General features: G+C 46.9%; 2 protein-coding genes across 2 annotated transcripts in view; both read left to right on the top strand.

Moving 5' to 3' along the window:
• Window positions 1-1056: 1056 nt before the first annotated feature.
• LOC110173987 (chromaffin granule amine transporter-like) lies at window positions 1057-15704 on the top strand. The gene is made up of 15 exons (XM_055155391.1): window positions 1057-1153; window positions 2507-2772; window positions 3843-3940; window positions 4686-4744; window positions 5216-5392; window positions 5700-5789; window positions 7791-7834; window positions 7992-8052; window positions 8761-8856; window positions 9338-9416; window positions 10706-10765; window positions 10847-10911; window positions 11432-11551; window positions 14782-14915; window positions 15317-15704. The coding sequence occupies exons 1-15, from the start codon at window positions 1057-1059 to the stop codon at window positions 15359-15361; spliced, it is 1491 nt and encodes a 496-aa protein (XP_055011366.1). The 3' UTR covers window positions 15362-15704.
• Window positions 15705-20037: 4333 nt separating this feature from the next.
• LOC110173986 (DENN domain-containing protein 5B-like) overlaps window positions 20038-20516 on the top strand; it is a 55172-nt gene continuing 54693 nt past the window's right edge. The window contains 1 exon segment of the mRNA XM_055155336.1: window positions 20038-20294. Coding sequence (XP_055011311.1) covers window positions 20198-20294 — 97 coding nt within the window. The 5' untranslated portion in view covers window positions 20038-20197.

The following is a 20516-nucleotide window of genomic DNA, read 5'->3' as shown; positions in this document are numbered from 1 at the left end:
GACTAGACCAGGTCTAGACCAGGTCTAAAATGTGCATTGACTCTGCTGAGTGATGAAGATGATGGATCTGGAGAAGCAGGTGGAGCTGATACGGGGCAGATCTGCAAAACGGCGTCTTGAAGATAAGAGGTTAAAGATTCGTCGAACGTGAACGAGTCCAAATAAACTTGAGATGTTTGAGTGAGAAGAAACGAGAGGAACCTGGAGGAACATGTGAGCAGAAACAGGTCGGTGTTGTTCTAGAGCACACAGACTTTAAACATCCTCAAACTGTTCAACACCACAGAGGGAGTGTCTCTGTGAACAAAGAGCCAGGACCAGGACTGAACCAGGACTAAAGCAGGTCTAAAGCAGGTCTGAACCAGGTCTAAACCAGGTCTGAACCAGGACTGAACCAGGTCTGAACCAGGACTGAACCAGGACTGAACCAGGACTGAACCAGGACTGAACCAGGACTGAACCAGGACTGAACCAGGTCTAAACGAGGATTGAACCAGGTCTAAACCAGGACTAAACGAGGATTGAACCAGGTCTAAACAAGGACTGAACAAGGACTGAACCAGGACTGAACCAGGACTGAACCAGGACTGAACCAGGACTGAACCAGGACTGAACCAGGACTGGACCAGGTCTAAACAGGACTAAACCAGGACTAAACCAGGACTGAAGCAGGTCTAAACCAGGTCTAAACCAGAACTAAACCAGGATTAAACCAGGACAGGGGACAGACAGCTTTGGTGAGTATCTGATGGGGGTTTTTTTTTTGTAATTGTTTTTTGTTTGTTTGTTTTTATGACACACCGGTGCAGAACTGGGTCACTGTTGTCCCTCTGGGTCTGGCTCTGGTCTAGTCCTGGTCTGGTTTGATCCTGGTTTGGTTCAGCACTGGAACTGGACAGAGATATAAACCAGGACTCAACCAGGTCTAAACCAGGTCTAAACCAAGACTTAAGCAGGAGTCGTGAGGAGAGAGGAGTCGATGGTCTAACTCTAGTCTAAACCCGGTCTAGCCCCGGTCTAAACGTGGACTAACCTGGTCGGGGTTGTGCAGGTCCGATGGCGTGTGGGTTCTGTCGTCGTGGTTCTCCTCAGATGGTCCTGCTCATTGTGACTGTGGCTCTGCTGCTGGAGAATCTACTGGGGACCGTCATAAGTGAGACTGACACTAAACCAGGACTAAACCAGGACTGAACCAGGACTGAACCAGGACTGAACCAGGACTAAACCAGGGACTAAACCAGGGACTGAACCAGGGACTAAACCAGGGACTAAACCAGGACCTAAACCAGGGACTAAACCAGGACTAAATGAGGACTGGAGTTGTTGTACAGTTGTAGGGAGTATTATCTGTTACATAAGGGTGAGTTGTTGTACAGTTGTAGGGAGTATTATCTGTTACATAAGGGTGAGTTGTTGTACAGTTGTAGGGAGTATTATCTGTTACATAAGGGTGAAGTTGTTGTACAGTTGTAGGGAGTATTATCTGTTACATAAGGGTGAATTGTCGTACAGTTGTAGGGAGTATTATCTGTTACAAAACTGCGAGTTGTTGTACAGTTGTAGGGAGTATTATCTGTTACATAAGAGTGAGTTGTTGTACAGTTGTAGGGAGTATTATCTGTTACATAAGAGTGAGTTGTTGTACAGTTGTAGGGAGTATTATCTGTTACATAAGAGTGAGTTGTTGTACAGTTGTAGGGAGTATTATCTGTTACATAAGGGTGAATTGTCGTACAGTTGTAGGGAGTATTATCTGTTACAAAACTGCGAGTTGTTGTACAGTTGTAGGGAGTATTATCTGTTACATAAGGGTGAGTTGTACAGTTGTAGGGAGTATTATCTGTTACATAAGGGTGAGTTGTACAGTTGTAGGGAGTATTATCTGTTACATAAGGATGAGTTGTTGTACAGTTGTAGGGAGTATTATCTGTTACATAAGGGTGAGTTGTTGTACAGTTGTAGGGAGTATTATCTGTTACATAAGGGTGAGTTGTTGTACAGTTGTAGGGAGTATTATCTGTGACATAAGGGTGAGTTGTTGTACAGTTGTAGGGAGTATTATCTGTTACATAAGAGTGAGTTGTACAGTTGTAGGGAGTATTATCTGTTACAAAACGGCGAGTTGTTGTACAGTTGTAGGGAGTATTATCTATGACATAAGGACAAGTTGTTGTTGTTCTCTCCCTCCTCTCTCCATCTCCTTCTCCTCCCTCCTATCCTCACTCCCTCTTCTCTCCTTCTTTTTCCTCTCTCTCCCTCCTCTCTCTCTCCCTCTCATCTTCTCTTTCTCCTCTCTCATTCCTTTTTTTCTCCCTCTCTCCTTCCTCTCTTTCTTCATCTCTCCCTCCTCTCTCCTCTTTCTCCTCCCTCCTTCCCTATCTCGCTCCCTCCCTCCTGTCCACCTCCTCTCACGCTCCCTCTTCTCTCTCCCTCTCTTCTTCCTCTCTTCCTTCATCTCTCCTTCCCTCTTTCCTCTCTTTTCTCTTTTCTCTCTTTGTCTGTCCAGTTCCCATCGCTCCAGCGTTGGTTTACTTCATGGAGCACCCGGAGAACTCCACCGGAGGGACCGGGGCCTCCGAGCCGGCCCTGCCCATGCACGGTGCACCTGTGCTGGACACGGAGACGCCCGACAGCCCCTCCCCTGGCTCCTCCCCTGGCTCCTCCCCTGGCTCCTCCCCCGGCTCCTCCCCCGGCTCCTCCCCCGGCTCCTCCCCCGGCTCCTCCCCCGGCTCCTCCCCGGACCAACAGCAGAACCGCACCTCCAACTCTTCTGTAAGTCACCACGAAGATCTGCAAAACTAGTTCCGCTTCAGTCTTTCTTCAGTCCTGCTTCAGTCCCGCTTCAATCCTTCTTCAATCCTTCTTCAGTCCTGCTTCAATCCTTCTTCAATCCTTCTTCAGTCCAGCTTCAGTCCTGCTTCAATCCTTCTTCAGACTTGCTTCAGACTTGCTTCAGTCCTGCTTCAGTCCTGCTTCAGTCCTGCTTCAGTCCTGCTTCAGTCCTGCTTCAGTCCTGCTTCAGTCCTCCTTCAGTCCTGCTTCAGTCCTGCTTCAGTCCTCCTTCAGTTCTCCTTCAGTTCTCCTTCAGTCTTGCTTCAGTCTTGCTTCAGTCCTGCTTCAATCCTTCTTCAGTCCATCTTCAGTCCTTCAGTCCTCCTTCAGTCCTCCTTCAGTCCTCCTTCAGTCTCCTTCAGTCCTTCAGTCCTCCTTCAGTCCAGCTTCAATCCTGTTCAGTCTTTCTTCAGTCTTTCTTCAGTCTTTCTTCAGTCTTTCTTCAGTCTTTCTTCAGTCTTTCTTCAGTCTTGCTTCAGTCTTTCTTCAGTCTTTCTTCAGTCTTTCTTCAGTCTTCCTTCAGTCTTCCTTCAGTCTTTCTTCAGTCTTCTTCAGTCCTCCTTCAGTCCTCCTTCAGTCCAGCTTCAATCCTTCTTCAGTCTTGCTTCAGTCTTGCTTCAGTCTTGCTTCAGTCTTTCTTCAGTCTTGCTTCAGTCTTCTTCAGTCCTGCTTCAGTCTTGTTCAGTCTTTCTTCAGTCCTGCTTCAGTCCTGCTTCAGTCTTGTTCAGTCTTTCTTCAGTCCTGCTTCAGTCTGCTTCAGTCTTCAGCTTCAGTCTTCAGTCTTGTTCAGTCTTGTTCAGTCTTGTTCAGTCTTGTTCAGTCTTGTTCAGTCTTTCTTCAGTCCTGCTTCAGTCTTGTTCAGTCTTTCTTCAGTCTTTCTTCAGTCTTTCTTCAGTCTTTCTTCAGTCTTTCTTCAGTCCTGCTTCAGTCCTGCTTCAGTCCTGCTTCAGTCCTGCTTCAGTCCTGCTTCAGTCCTGCTTCATTCCTGTTCTGTACATTGTGCTCCACAGCGCCACCTAGACGTAAGCTTTAAAGTGGGGGCCTTGTTCGCGACCAAATATCTGGTCCAGCTCTGCTTCAGCCCCGTCGTGGGACCTCTCACCAACAGGTACCGGTCCTGGTTCAGATCTGCGTTAGTCCTGGTTCAGATCTGCGTTAGTCCTGGTTCAGATCTGCGTTAGTCCTGGTTCAGATCTGGTTCAGTCTTGGCTAACAAAACATTTAAAGTCCAAAATGACGAGGCTCGCAGCAGCAGTCGTCACAGAGACAAGACCATTTCTCAGTGTCAAGTCAAAACATGCAGCACAAACCATCAAACGTCCATGTTTGTTTTCCCAGTGGGACGTGTCTATTGTCAAAGTCGATCTTTTCAAGTCTTTTGAACCATATCACTTAGTGTTAATTCAACTTCCCCTAGTGTTATTTCAACTTTATCTAGTGTTAATTTGGCTCCTTCCACCACCACTTCAAACTCCCGTCAGAGTAGAACCAGTTTGAACCAGTTTTGTTCATAATTTCATCTTAAATTAACTCAAATAAAGTGTAAAAATAAAACTCCTCCATGTGTTGTTTAGTTAAATCAGATTAACTCTACAAAGTGTTATCTGTTTACTCTCCAAACGTGAATATAACTCTGGATTTGGGGTTAAACAGGAACTTTGGTCCAGTGTTACTTAATGAACATTTCCAAAACTGTTAAATTAACTCTAGAACAGATTGGACTCAGATAAACACAGAGAAAATGTTAAAATTGATTCTGTGAGAGTCGATTTTAACACTCCAGTTTTTACTCTGTGCTGTGGTGAGGGTCTGTATTGCCGCTTGTGGTTCAAACTCTGTTGTTTTGTTTGTAGGATTGGGTTCCACATCCCGCTGTTTGTCGGGTTCCTGATCATGTTCATCTCAACTCTCTGTGAGTGTCACTGTTTAGACCTGGTTTAGTCCTGGTTTAGACCCGGTTTAGACCCGGTTTAGACCCGGTTTAGACCCAGTTTAGACCCGGTTTAGACCCGGTTTAGACCTGGTTTAGTCCTGGTTTAGACCTGGGTTTAGATCCTGGTTTTAGACCCCGGTTTAGACCCGGTTTAGACCCGGTTTAGACCCGGTTTAGACCCGGTTTAGACCTGGATTAGACCTGGTTTAGTCCTGGTTTAGTCCTGGTTTAAACCTGGTTTAGACCCAGTTCAAACCTGGGTTTAGACCCCGGTATAGACCTGGTTTAGACCCGGTTTAGACTGGGTTCTCGACTCGGTCTCGACTGGGTCTTGACTGGGTCTCGACTGGGTCTCGAGGTCTCGACTGGGTCTCGACTGGGTCTTGACTGGGTCTCGACTCGGTCTTGACTGGGTCTTGACTGGGTCTCGACTCGGTCTTGTTGCTGTAGTGTTTGTGTTTGCGGACTCGTTCGTGCTGCTCTTCTTGGCGCGGGGCGTCCAGGGCGTCGGTGCCTCCTTCAGTTTCGTGGCAGGAATCGGTTTGTTGGCGACGACTTTCCCCGACGACCTGGAGCGAGGCCAGGCCATGTCCATCGCTCTGGGGGGGCTGGCCCTGGGAGTCATCTGTAAGAAGTCACTTTAATCTGGACTAAACCGGGACTAAACCGGGACTAAACCGGGACTAAACCGGGACTAAACCGGGACTAAACGGGACTAAACGGGACTAGATCGGGACTAAGGGACTAATCGGGACTACCGGGACTACACAGGACTGAACCAGGACTAAACCAGGACTAACCAGGACTAAACCAGGACTAGATCAGGACTGAACAGGACTAAACCAGGACTAAACCGGGACTACACCAGGACTACACCAGGACTGAACCAGGACTAAACCCGGTCTGTATCCAGTCTGTGAATGTGCTGTTTCAGGTGGGGGTCCGTTCGGCAGTGTCATGTATGAGTTTGTGGGGAGGAGCGCCCCCTTCCTGGTGCTGGCGGGAGTGGCTCTGCTCTCTGGAGGTGGGTGGATTTATGGAGTCGTCTGAAAACGGCTGTAGTCCGGTCTTTATTGGTTGAAAGTTCCGTGTTTTATTCCGGCTTCCGACTCCCGTCCGTGGAGGAACGACAAACCGAGACGACAGAAAAGTCGGGAGCGGCTGAAGTGTTTGTTTTCTTCCCAAAGACATAAATCCGTTGGTGTCTCTGTCCAATCAGAACTCTTCCCTTTTCCATGGAAACCTCGATTCAGAATTATTATTTCCATGAGAATATTTTAATTCTGAACAATTTAATTCAAAACTATTAATTCGGAATTTTAAAAAAACATCATGTAAACGTGGCCGAAGTGGGGAAAGTATGAAGATGAACGAATTCCACAGTAATACAAGCATCACGAATTTCAGACTTACGATCATCGCGCAATTAATACTGGGAAGAATCTTTTGAAAAAGTGAACGTCAAACGTCCATGTTTGTTTTCCCAGTGGGACGTGTCTATTGTCAAAGTCGATCTTTTCAAGTCTTTTGAACCATATCACTTTTGTTTCTGGTTCTGATATTGTCATATTTTAGTTTTGGGATTCAGACGTCGTAATTGTTGTGGTTGTTGGATCCTAACAGCGGAAAACGACTCGAGAAATGTGTTTGTGAACTTCATAAATGCAAAAGTGAATCAGATGTGTGTGACTCAAACCTCTGTTCAAACTGTTTCTCTTCTCAACAGAATTGAAAAATAGTGAAAGGTGAAGGTGATGGGCAGGATTGATCCACAGGAAGAACCAAAAAGGAAACATTTGTCTGACAAAGTTTACAAGTGAGTTTACAGAGAACATTTTGTATGTGGAGCGACGACAAAACAAAATCCGGTTTGTTAATGTAGAGGAGCAGAAGACAAACAGACTGAGCTGCACTTTCTTGTTCTTGTGGTTTTACAGAAACATCACGTCTTGGTCTTTGCAGTGGAAGGTGTTTCTTGGTGAACAGTTGGAGACTTTCACTTTGACGTTGACTTTTTAAATTCATAACCGAGGTTGAACGAAGGATCAGGATTTTGTTTTGTCGTGGCTCCACATACAAAATGTTCTCTGTAAACTCAGGATGATTTAGTCAGACAAATGTTTCCTTTTTGGTTCTTCCTGTGGATCAATCCTGCCCATCACCTTCACCTTTCACTATTTTTTAAATCCGTTGAGAAGAGAAACAGTTTGAACGGAGGTTTGAGTCACACACATCTGATTCACTTTTGCATTTATGGAGTTTGTAATGAGGACTGTAATATGTGGAAGCTTGAGTTCTGGCTGACAGTCACTACAGGGTGTCGGGTCAGGACAGCAGTTATAGAAGTTCAGGTGAGTAAGAATGAGGGAGTCCACATCCAGGTAAATGTAGAACATATCTTTAATGTCTGAGCACTTAAAGACGTGTTTGGTTCTATCTAAAGGACGCACACTTTCATTCAGACATTAAAGTGTCCGAGACAGAGCAGATGCACCGAGCGTCACGCCGCTATATTGAATGAAGAGTTCATGATTCACTCGGCAGGTGCGCCGCTCTTGTGGTGAAAAAGAGTATAACAATAAACAACAACTAATAATATAACAAGACTAAATGTCTTTTATACAGAGTTCGCAAACTAATTTCTCGAGCCGTTTTCCGCTGTTTGGATCCAACAACCACACAACTACGATGTCTGAATCCCAAAACTAAAATATGACAATATCAGAACCAGAAACAAAAGTGATATGGTTCAAAAGACTTGAAAAGATCGAGTTTGCCAACAGACACGTCCCACTGGGAAAACAAACATGGAGGTTTGATGTTCAGTTTTAGGAAAATCCTTCTCAGTATGAATTGTGCGATGACCAGAAGTCAGAGATTCGTGACACATGTATAACAAAGCTCCCTCATGGAAACCTTCTCAGTCCGGTACCTTTTGAGTCGGTATCTTCAGACGGAACATGACTGGGGGCGAGGTCCTGTTTGAGGGTCTTTTCTGATTCTTGTGTTTGGTTTTGCTCCTCAGCGCTGCAGCTCTGTTTCCTGAGGCCCACACAGGTCGCTCCAGAGGTGAGTCCACATCACGGCCGTCTCACACTTTATGGAGGTGGAATGTTCCTCTCTCAGAAGAAAAACAACAGTCAGACAGTCGTCTATATTCTAAAAAATATTTAATAACAAATAAAAACATCAGTTGTTGATTTTGTGTTTTCATTTTGTTTCACAGAGCACAAAAGGAACACCTTTATTCACACTCCTGAGAGACCCGTACATCCTGCTCGCCGCAGGTACCAGGACTGAACCAGGACTGAGCCAGGACTACACTGGACTACACCTGGACTAAACCAGGACTAAACCTGGACTACACCTGGACTACACCTGGACTACACCTGGACTGCACCTGGACTGAACCAGGACTCAGGACTGAACCAGGACTGAACCAGGACTGAACCAGGACTAAACCAGGACTACACCAGGACTGACACCAGGACTGAACCAGGACTAACCAGGACTGAACCAGGACTACACCTGGACTGAACCAGGACTACACCTGGACTGAACCAGGACTGAACCAGGACTACACCTGGACTAAACCAGAACTACACCTGGACTAAACCAACTACACCTGGACTAAACCAGAACTACACCTGGACTAAACCAGAACTGAGCCAGGACTAAACCAGGACTGACTGGACTACACCTGGACTACACCTGGACTACACCTGGACTAGCCAGGACTGAGCCAGGACTGAGCCAGGACTGAGCCAGGAGCCAGGACTGAGCCAGGACTGAGCCAGGACTGGCCAGGACTGAGCCAGGACTGAGCCAGGACTGAGCCAGGACTAAACCAGGACTGAACCAGACTGAACCAGGACTGAACCAGGACTGAACCAGGACTGAACCAGGACTGAACCAGGACTGAACCAGGACTACACCTGGACTAAATCAGGACTGAGCCAGGACTGAACCAGGACTAACCCAGGTCTTTGTTCCAGGGGGCACTGTCATAGCTCAGACTATGATTTCGGTCTGTGACACCATCCTGCCCATGTGGATGATCGAGACCTTCGGCGCCTCCCAGCTGCTGCTCGGTGCGTTACACTTCGTCTGTGTTTTGTTGAACTTCTCCAGTGTCACGGTTCATCCTTTGTCTTTGTTGTTTTTGTATATTTTGGTGTCTTATTCCTCATTCCTGCCCGTGGCTCATCTCTTTCCTCTTTCTTCGCTTCTTTCTCCGTTATTAGCGCCTCCTACAGACTGAAACTAAATTTAATATGGAAGAAAAAAAACGTTTCTCAAAAATTTCAGAAATTTTGCCCAAAATTCAGTTTTGGCCTCCCGATCCAAAAAGTCAATGACAACCGTGTCATATTTGTTATGGCATTGCCATAATGATGACATAAACTCTTCATGTTATTCCAATGGTAAAACTGACAAATCACAAACTTTGGCCAAATTTAGTCAAATTTTAATCGTGGGTTCACACCCTCGCGGGTTTGAGGGGCGTCTTGTTTGCGCGGCGCGGTGTTTGTGCGTCTCTTGTATTTCCATGATCCACTGTGTGTGTTTCAGGCATTGTGTTCCTCCCGGCCTGCGTGACCTACACTCTCACCATGAGCCTGTTCGGGACCCTGAGCCAAAAGCTCGGCCGGTCAGTCCCTTTGTGTTTCTGTTCGTATGTTCTTGATCTTTGTTCACCGCAGACGGTATAAAGACGTGTTGTGAGCGAATGTGAAGTCACCCACAGCGTAAATCTGTGGCTAAACCACGTGTGGAAAAGTGTGTGTAAATGTAAACGTGTGTGTGTAAACGTGTGTGTGTAAAGGTGTGTGTGTAAACGTGTGTGTGTAAACGTGTGTGTGTAAACGTGTGTGTGTGTAAACGTGTGTGTGTGTGTGTGTAAACGTGTGTGTGTGTGTGTGTGTAAACGTGTGTGTGTAAACGTGTGTGTGTGTGTGTAAACGTGTGTGTGTAAAGTGTGTGTGTGTGTGTGTGTGTGTGTGTAAACGTGTGTGTGTGTGTGTGTGTGTGTAAACGTGTGTGTGTGTGTGTGTGTAAACTGTGTGTGTGTGTGTGTGTAAACGTGTGTGTGTGTGTGTGTGTGTAAACGTGTGTGTGTGTGTGTGTGTGTGTGTAAACGTGTGTGTGTGTGTAAACGTGTGTGTGTGTAAACGTGTGTGTGTAAACGTGTGTGTGTGTGTAAACGTGTGTGTGTGTGTAAACGTGTGTGTGAACGTGTGTGTGTAAACGTGTGTGTGTGTGTAAACGTGTGTGTGTGTGTAAACGTGTGTGTGTGTGTGTAAACGTGTGTGTGTGTGTAAACGTGTGTGTGTAAACATGTGTGTGTGTAAACGTGTGTGTGTAAAACGTGTGTGTAAACATGTGTGTGTGTGTAAACGTGTGTGTGTGTAAACGTGTGTGTGTAAACGTGTGTGTAAACGTGTGTGTGTAAACGTGTGTGTGTAAACATGTGTGTAAACGTGTGTGTGTGTGTGTGTAAACGTGTGTGTGTAAACGTGTGTGTGTGTGTGTGTAAACTGTGTGTAAATGTGTGTGTGTAAACGTGTGTGTGTGTGTGTAAACGTGTGTGTGTGTGTGTGTGTAAATGTGTGTGTGTGTAAACGTGTGTGTGTGTAAACGTGTGTGTGTGTAAACGTGTGTGTGTGTGTGTAAACGTGTGTGTGTGTAAACGTGTGTGTGTAAACGTGTGTGTAAACGTGTGTGTGTGTGTAAACGTGTGTGTGTAAACGTGTGTGTGTGTGTGTAAACGTGTGTGTGTAAACGTGTGTGTGTGTGTAAACGTGTGTGTGTGTGTGTAAACGTGTGTGTGTGTGTGTAAACGTGTGCGTGTAAACGTGTGTGTGTAAACGTGTGTGTGTAAACGTGTGTGTGTGTAAACGTGTGTGTGTGTGTAAAGGTGTGTGCTCTTTCTTTGTGCAGGTGGCGGTGCGTCATTGTCGGGTTGATCGTGAACGGAGTCACCATGGCCTGTGTGAGTAGCTCTAGCATTGATTGGTCCGTTTGAATGTCACTGTGCTCCGATTGGTCCGTCTGACTGTGTCTCTGCTGTGATTGGTTCAGATGCCGTTGTCGAAAAAACATCGCCGCTGTGTTTGCATGTGTCGGTGTGCTCGGCTTCTCTGCCGGTCAGTATGAAACCGGACACAAATCTACGACTAAACGACAGACTAAAGGACGTCCAAACCAAATCTAACTCACATCTAACCCAGGTCTAATCCAGCTCTAAACCAGGTCTAACCCAGGTCTAAAACCAGGTCTAAACCAGGTCTAAACCCAAGTCTAAACCAGGTCTAAACCAGCTCTAACCCAGCTCTAACCCAGGTCTAAACCAGATCTAAACCAGGTTTAAACCAGGTCTAAACCAGGTTTAAACCCAGATCGAAATCCAGGTCTAAACCCAGGTCTAAACCCAGGTCTAAAAACCAGGTCTAAAACCAGGTCTAAACCAGGTCTAAAACCAGGTTCTAAACCAGGTCTAAACCCAGGTCTAAACCCAGGTCTAAAACCAGGTTTAAACCAGGTCTAAACCCAGGTCTAAACCCAAGGTCTAAAACCAGGTTGGTCTAAACCCAGGTCTAAACCAGGTCTAAACCAGGTCTAAACCCAGGTCTAAACCCAGGTCTAAACCCGGTCTCTGTGTTTCAGGGATCCTGGAAGTGTCTCTCTTGCCCATCTTCGCTCAGCTTGTGGACATTCGCCACGTTTCTGTTTACGGCAGCGTTTACGCCATCACCGACGTGGCTCTGTGCTTCGGCTTCAGCTGCGGTAAAACACAACATAGAACTGACAGGGACACTGACAGGGACACTGACAGGGACAGTGACAGGGACACTGACAGGGACAGTGACAGGGACACTGACAGGGACACTGACAGGGACACTGACAGGGACAGTGACAGCAACACTGACAGGGACACTGACAGGGGTGGGGACAGGGATACTGACAGGGGCAGGGACACTGACAGGGGCACTGACAGGGCAGGACACTGGGTGAGAGGGAAAGGGACACTGACAGGGTCGGGGACAGGGATACTGACAGGGGCACTGACAGGGCAGGGGCTGACAGGGGAGGGCACTGACAGGGGCAGGGACACTGACAATAACAGGGGCAGGGACAATAACAGGGATGGTGACACTGACAGGGACAGTGAGAGGGACAATGACAGTGAGAGGGACGATGACCAGGACAATGACACTGACAGGGACACTGACAGGGACTCTGAGAGGGACAGTGACAGGGACAGTGACAGGGACACTGACAGACAGTGACAATGACAGGGACAGGGACACTAACAGTGACAGGGACAGTGAGAGGGAAAGGGACAATGACAGGGACAGGGATGATGACAGGGACAGGGACACTGACAGGGACACCAACAGGGACAGGGACACTGACAGAGACAGTGACAGGGACAGTGAGGTGACAGGGACAGTGACAGGACAAATGAGAGGGACAAGGACAGTGAGAGGGACGATGACCAGGACACTGACAGGGACACTGACAGGGACTCTGAGAGGGACAGTGACAGGGACACTGACAGAGACAGTGACAGGGACAATGACAGGGACAGGGACACTAACAGTGACAGGGACAGTGAGAGGGAAAGGGACAAGGACAGGGACAGGGACAGGGACACTGACAGGGACACTAACAGGGACAGGGATAATGACAGGGACAGGGACACTGACAGGGACACCAACAGGGACAGGGACACTGACAGAGACAGTGACAGGGACAGTGACACTGACAGGGACAGTGACAGGGACAATGACAGTGACAGGGACGATGACAGGGACAATGACAGTGAGAGGGACGATGACAGGGACACACTGACAGGGACACTGACAGGGACAGTGAGAGGGACAATGACAGGGACAGGGACACTGACAGGGACAGGGACAGGGACACTGACAGAGACAGTGACAGGGACAGTGACACTGACAGGGACAATGACAGGGACAATGACAGTGACAGGGACAGTGAGAGGGACGATGACAGGGACACTGACAGGGACACTAACAGGGACAGGGACACTGACAGAGACAGTGACAGGGACAGTGACACTGACAGGGACAGTGACAGGGACAATGACACTGACAGGGACAGTGACAGGGACACTGAGAGGGACAGGGACTCTGAGAGGGACAGTGACAGGGACAGTGACTCTGACAGGGACACTGACAGGGGCAGGGACAATAACAGGGATGGTGACAGGGACAGTGAGAGGGACACTAACAGTGACAGGGACACTGACACTGACAGGGACAGTGACACTGACAGGGACAGTGAGAGGGACAATGACAGGGACAGTGACAATGACAGGGACACTAAGAGGGACACTAAGAGGGACAGGGACACTGACAGAGACAGTGACAGGGACAATGACAGGGACAGTGACACTGACAGGGACACTGACAGTGACAGGGACAGGGACAGGGACAGGACAGTGACAGGGACAGGGACAGGGACAGTGACAGGGACACTGACAGGGGACAGTGACACTGACAGAGACAGTGACAGGGACACATGACAGGGACAGTGACACTGACAGGGACAGTGACAGGGACAGGGACAATGACAGGGACAGTGACAGGGACAGTGACAGGACACTGACAGTGACAGGGACTGACAGGGACAGGGACAGGGACAGGGACAGGGACACTGACAGGGACAGGGACAGGGACAGTGACAGGGACTGACAGGGACAGTGACAGGGACAGTGACAGGGACAGTGACAGGGACAGTGACAGGGACAGCGCCTGAGCCTTTCTCTTGTGTTGAATATTTGCCCCGCTCGCGTTTCCATGATGTTTTTTTTTATTCCTAATTCATTGTTCTGAATTAAATAGTTTGGAATTTAAATATTCTCCATGGAGTTTAAATGGAAATAATGTTTATAGACTTTAACAGAGCCATTTTTAGCTGTTGCTGCACCAAAACAATAAATTTAGACAAAGAGACTTGAGATTCGATATCGTGTGACGGCCCACGATGGAACGGTGAGACTTTTGACGATTCGATATCACGATATTTCGATTATTTTTCACATTGCAAATTCCAAATAATCATTTTCATTAGGAATTAAGTGTTTACACGGTGTTTTTAAAGCACATTTTTTATTCAGAATTAAAATTATTCTTCCATTCATCCATCCATTAAAGCTCTCATGTAAATTATGGCATGAAAGGAGGAATAAATTACTTTTGTTTCATAATCTGAATAAACCAGCCGCCGAATTCAGAGTTAAGTTGAATTAATTCTGAAGTGACGTAAACAGGAACAGTGTGAAGAGCAGGAAGGGCATCAGGAGTAAAGAGCATCTCTGGGACATGCAGTCAGATCAGACGCAGGGAGAGGACTAATTCCACCTGATGGGCTCTGCTTCCATCTTTTCGCAAGATGTAGGTCCCTGTCAGCACCTGTCAGCACCTGTCAGAGGAGTTTATGTTTGCTCTGGGAACGGCCCCCTCTGGGTGTAGTACCGGCGAGTGGCCACTAGTCCAGCTCGACGTGGGTCGAAGCAGATCCAGGCTTTAAATGCACCTGTCACTGTGCTCCTGTCACTGTGCTCCTGTCACTGTGCTCCTGTCACTGTGCTCCTGTCACTGTGCTCCTGTCACTGTGCTCCTGTCACCGTGCTCCTGCCACTGTGCTCCTGCCACTGTGCTCCTGCCACTGTGCTCCTGCCACTGTGCTCCTGCCACTGTGCTCCTGCCACTGTGCACCTGTCACCGTGCTCCTGTCACCGTGCTACTATCACCGTGCTCCTGCCACTGTGCTCCTGCCACCTGTACCTGTCTGCTCCTGTCACTGTGCTCCTGTCACCATGTACCTGTCTCTGTGCTCCTGCCACTGTGCTCCTGTGCACCTGTCACTGTGCTCCTGTCACTGTGCTCCTGTCACTGTGCTCCTGTCACTGTGCTCCTGTCACTGTGCTCCTGTCACTGTGCTCCTGTCACTGTGCTGTCACTGTGCTCCTGTCTCTGTGTTGGCAGGGCCTCTGGCAGGGGGCGCTCTGATGGACGCTGTGGGGTTTTCCAACGTCATGTTGATCTTTGGAGTCGCCAACTTCCTGTACACCCCACTGTGTTACTTCCTACGAAACCCCCCGACCACAGACGAGAAGAAGGTGAGACTGAACCAGGAACCAGGACTGAACCAGGACTGAACCAGGACTGAACCAGGACTGAACCAGGACTAAACCAGGACTAAACTAGGACTAAACTAGGACTAAACCAGACCTAAACCAGGACTAAACCAGGACTGAACCAGGACTGAACCAGGACTGAACCAGGACTGAACCAGGGACTGAACCAGGACTAAACCAGGTCTAAACCAGGACTAAACCAGGACTAAACCAGGTCTAAACCAGGACTGAACCAGGACTGAACCAGGACTAAACCAGGTCTGAACCAGGACTGAACCAGGACTAAACCAGATCTAAACCAGGACTAAACCAGATCTAAACCAGGACTGAACCAGGACTAAACCAGGACTATACAAGGTCTAAACCAGATCTTTCTTCTGCAGCCCATTGTGAACGGAGACACAGTTAAATATAAAGTGCAAGACTGAAGTTGGACCAGCAGGGGGCAGAACCTCCTGTCTCCGCCCACCACCTCCTGTCTCCGCCCACCACCAAACTTTTCACATCTCTCCCGGACCGGAGCGGAGTTTTGCCTTCACAGTAATTAATGTTCACAACAACAACTAGCATGCCAAGGCACTCTTCCTGATTCTCAGACAGTAAAAAAAAAAAACACGGTGGACTCGTTTGGACCTTAAGAGCTGCTTTTACAAAAACAAAAACAGACATTGTGACAGTGAGCGGGGTCGCCTCTCCACAGATCTGACCTGTCAATCGGTCTGGTCTGGAAACGTTTAATGCCACACTGTGAAACATTCCAGGCAAAACAATCAGAAGCAGAAGGACTTTTATTTGTCAGTCTACAGGTTGGAGAGCCCTAATCTAAGTCCTTGTCTTCTACTTTCTTTTTTTTCTTTCTTTTTTAAAATAAATAATGATGATGATAATAACACTAACAATAATAATAATTATTGTTGTTACTGTTGCTACTATTGCCATATGTGTGTGTGTGTGTGTGTGTATATGTATGTATATGTGCGTGTGTGCGTATATATGCGTATGTATGTGTGTGTGTGTGTGTGTGCGTATGTGTGTATATGTGCGTGCGTGTGTGTGTATATGTGCGTGCGTGTGTGTGTATATGTGCGTGCGTGTGTGTATATGTGCGTGCGTGTGTGTGTGTATATGTGCGTGCGTGTGTGTGTGTGTGTGTGTGCGTGCGTGCGTGTGTATGTGTGCGTGCGTGTGTGTATATGTGCGTGCGTGTGTGTATATGTGCGTGTGTGTGCGTGCGTGTGTGTGTATATGTGCGTGCGTGCGTGTGTGTGTGTATATGTGCGTGCGTGTGTGTATATGTGTGCGTGCGTGCGTGTGTGTGTATATGTGCGTGTGTGTGCGTGTGTGTATATGTGCGTGTGTGTGTGTATATGTGCGTGGTGCGTGTGTGTGTGTATATGTGCGTGTGTGTGTGTGTGTATATGTGCGTGCGTGTGTGTGTATATGTGCGTGCGTGTGTGTATATGTGTGTGTCTATGTGCATGCGTGTGTGTGTCTATGTGCGTGCGTGCGTATATGTGCGTGCGTGCGTGTATATGTGCGTGCGTATATGTGCGTGCGTGCGTATGTGTGCGTGCGTGTGTGTGCGTATGTGTGTGTATATGTGCGTGCGTGTGTATATGTGCGTGCGTGCGTATATGTGCGTGCGTGTGTATATGTGCGTGCGTGCGTGTGTGTATATGTGCGTGTGCGTGCGTGTGTGTATGTGCGTGCGTATATGTGCGTGCGTGTGTGTATATGTGTGTGTATATGTGCGTGCGTGTGTGTATGTGCGTGCGTGTGTATATGTGCGTGTGCGTGTGTGTGTGTATATGTGCGTGCGTGCGTGCGTATATGTGCGTGCGTGCGTGTGTATATGTGCGTGTGCGTGTGTGTATATGTGTGTGTGTGTGTGTGTGTGTGCGTATATGTGTGTATATGTGCGTGCGTGTGTGTATATGTGCGTGTGTGTATATGTGTGTGCGTATATGTGCGTGTGTGTATATGTGCGTGCTGTGTGCGTGTGTATATGTGCGTGCGTGCGTGTATATGTGCGTGTGTGTGTGTGTGTGTGTCTATGTGCGTGTGTGTGTATATGTGCGTGCGTGTGTATATGTGCGTGCGTGTGTGTGTGTGTGTGTGTATATGTGCGTGTGTGTGTATATGTGCGTGCGTGCGTGTGTATATGTGCGTGCGTGTATGGTCCAGTGTTACTTAAAGGTTGTATAGAGGATTTTTTTAAGGGAAGAGAAATACAGCGACAGTCCTCGTGCGCGTTCAGAATTACTGTTGAAGTTTCCTGTCTAGAAGTAATTCAGCGACCGACGCGTCACTTTTTAGACCCTTCGTCTGCTTCGGTCGCGCCATCGCTGGACGAGATCTCCAAGAATCACCTCAGTTTGGCTTTGCTCCTTTTCCTCTTCTCTTCTTCTTTCCTCAAAAACGGACTTTCTTTTGCGGCGAACCGGTCGTGGATTCTCGTCCGCCGTCGCGACAAACTTTGTGCGAAATGCGAGGAAGTGACAGTTCGAAAAAGACTCTAAGAACCGCTGCATAAACCACGTAATCCCCGCGCTCCGACGAGTCACTTACACTAGGGAGTTTGATTGACAACCTAACAGCCAATAGAAAATGAGGGAGCCTCGTTTTCTATTGGCTGATGTTTATCTGGCCGCACTACGTCCACAGTTGATAGATTTTTGATTTATAGATTTAGATTCTTTTTTTTTGGTCATCATAATTACAAAGCTGCTTCATCTCTGTAATGGTATTTTAATCTTTCACTGACAGTTTGAAACAAAAAAAAATCCTCCATACAACTTTTAATGAACATTTCCAAAACTGTTAAATTAACTCTAGAACAGATTGGACTCAGATAAACTCTGAGAAAACGTTAAAATTTATTCTGTGAGAGTCGATTTTAACACTCCACTTTTTACTCTGTGTATAAATCTCGTGGGGCTCATGGGTTTGATCAAATAAAATATTGATCACAAAAAAAAAAAAAACCGGTCTGTACTGGAGAGAGACACGATTTTTTTTTTTAGATACATTGGGAAAAATGGAACAGTTTAAAGGTCTGTGTCATTTTTCTGGTGGGGGGTTCACTACCTGCGGGTCTCTATTAAAATCAGGGACTGTGAGATCCTGAAGTGACTCTTTCCGTCCACCAGAGGGAGCTCTTGTACCATTCGAAAAAACCCTGACTTTAAAGGTTGTATGGAGGATTTTTTGTTTGTTTCAAATTGTCAATGAACGTTTAAAACACCATTACAGAGATGCAGCAGCCTTGTAATTATGATGACCAAAAAAAAAAAAGAAGAAAATCCATCAACTGTGGACGTGTTGAGGCCAGTTAAACATCAGGCAAAATGAGGCAGCCTCGTTTTCTATTGGCTGTCAGGTTGTCAATCAAACTCCCTACGTTTCTAAGGTAACTATGCAGCAGTTCTTAGAGGCTTTTTCTAATTGTGGCTCTCGCAGTTCGCATAAATTTGTTGCGATGGCGGACGAAAATCCATGACCAGTTTGTCGCAAAAAAAAGTCGGTTTTTGAGGTCGCTGAAAGAAGAGGAGGAGGAGAAAAGGAGCGAAGACAAACTGAGGTGATTCTTGGAGATTCCTCCCAGCGACGGCGCGACCAAAGAGGACGAAGGGTCTAAAAACTGAGGTGTCGGTCTCTAAATTATTTCTAGAGGGACCTGTGGAGGAGGAAGGTGGTGTCACGCGTGCACTACATTTGAAAAAGGACTGTCGCTGGATTTCTCTTTCCTTAAAAAAAATCCTCTATACAACCTCTTAATCCCAGCGCGCCAGCGAGTCAGTGACGCTAGAAACGTAGGGAGTTTGATTAACAACCTAACAGCCAATAGAAAATGAGGTAGCCTTGTTTTCTAGTGGCTGATGTTTATCTGGCCTCAACACGTCCACAGTTGATAGATTTTCATTCTTTTTTTTGGTCATCATAATTACAAAGCTGCTGCGTCTCTGTAATGGTATTTTAAACTTTCACTGACAATTTGAAACAAATAAAAAAATCCTCCATACAACCTTTAATTTAAATTTAGACTTAAGACAAACTTTATTGACGCACAAGAGAAATTATTTGGACACAGGAGTCACACGTCACCATTTAATAAAATAACAAAGAGTAAAAAATATAAATGTGATAATAAATTATAAATAAGCAGAAAAAAAAAAAAAAAAGCAAAAGACACGAGTCAAATAAAACATAATTATATAAATGTAAATGTACATGTCAAAATAAAATAGAAAAATAAGTAAGAAAAATAAAAAACAGGACATAGGGTTATCTGTTACGTAAGGGTGAGTTGTCGTACAGTTGTAGGGAGTATTATCTGTTACATAAGGGTGAGTTGTCGTACAGTTGTAGGGAGTATTATCTGTTACATAAGGGTGAGTTGTCGTACAGTTGTAGGGAGTATTATCTGTTACATAAGGGTGAGTTGTCGTACAGTTGTAGGGAGTATTATCTGTTACATAAGGGTGAGTTGTCGTACAGTTGTAGGGAGTATTATCTGTTACGTAAGGGTGAGTTGTCGTACAGTTGTAGGGAGTATTATCTCTTACATAAGAGTGAGTTGTTGTACAGTTGTAGGGAGTATTATCTCTTACATAAGAGTGAGTTGTTGTACAGTTGTAGGGAGTATTATCTGGTCTTAAGACCCATTTTTTCTCTCTAGCTTTTAACACCGTGACAGTTGTGTGATCCTTAGTGTCTTTTATTTTTTGTTTATTTATTGTTTTGCTCTATTTTATTCTTTTAGTACTGCCTTTATTTATTGATTTATTTTATTATTATTCTTTTATCTATTTAATCTATTAGTTTCTTTTGTTCGGAAAATAATTCTGCAGATTTTTTAGACTTAAATGTCTTGTTTATAAAATGTGTTATACAAATAAAATTGTGTTGGATTGAATAAAACAGCGAGTCCAGTGTTTTATTTTGAATGTCCCGGGCTGGTGCTCCGGGGGCGGGGCCTGTGGGGTCTCTGTGGGCGGGGCCTGTGGGGTCTCTGTGGGCGGGGCCTGTGGGTCTCTGTGGGCGGGGCCTGTGTGTCTCTGTGGGCGGGGCTCCGGCGCTTCTCTCCGGGGCTGAACACGAGTGAGCGAGCGCCTGTTCCTCCCACCGCTGCGCCCGGGATCCGCAGCTCCTCCAGCGGGTCAAAACCTCCGAACACCCCGTGCCCTCCCCCCCAGTCCTCCGTGTCCCCCCCGGGGGCTGTCTCCGGTCATGCCCCGGCGGTCGTAGCGGGCTCGGGCTTCACCATGAGCGGCTGGAGCGCTGCGCAGTGCCGCTTCGTGCACTACTTCGCGGTGTGCGGACTGGACCCTCAGAGCGGACTGGAGCCGGACCGGTTGGCGGGTAAGGAAATGCGCAGTTTTTTCACGATATTTTTTACGCTTCTGTTTCGTAAAGTCGAACTGAATTCTGACGAGCGACAAACGGAGAGAAACTCGTGCAGATTTAGCGCAGTTTTTGGGGGGTAACAAAGAGCGCGCGCTGGGGTCAACAACCTGTCACCGCGTGGACTTTTAAAGGGCTCTGTTCCACCTCGTGATGTCATGAAGTGGTGGTTTTCGAGTG

Source organism: Boleophthalmus pectinirostris, unplaced genomic scaffold (genome assembly GCF_026225935.1).
Source record: "Boleophthalmus pectinirostris isolate CB_2022bp ecotype Guang Dong unplaced genomic scaffold, ASM2622593v1 HiC_scaffold_2, whole genome shotgun sequence".
Classification (NCBI taxonomy): domain Eukaryota; kingdom Metazoa; phylum Chordata; class Actinopteri; order Gobiiformes; family Gobiidae; genus Boleophthalmus; species Boleophthalmus pectinirostris.
Note: the sequence above shows the minus strand (reverse complement) of the source record. Positions and strands in the feature narration are given on the sequence as shown.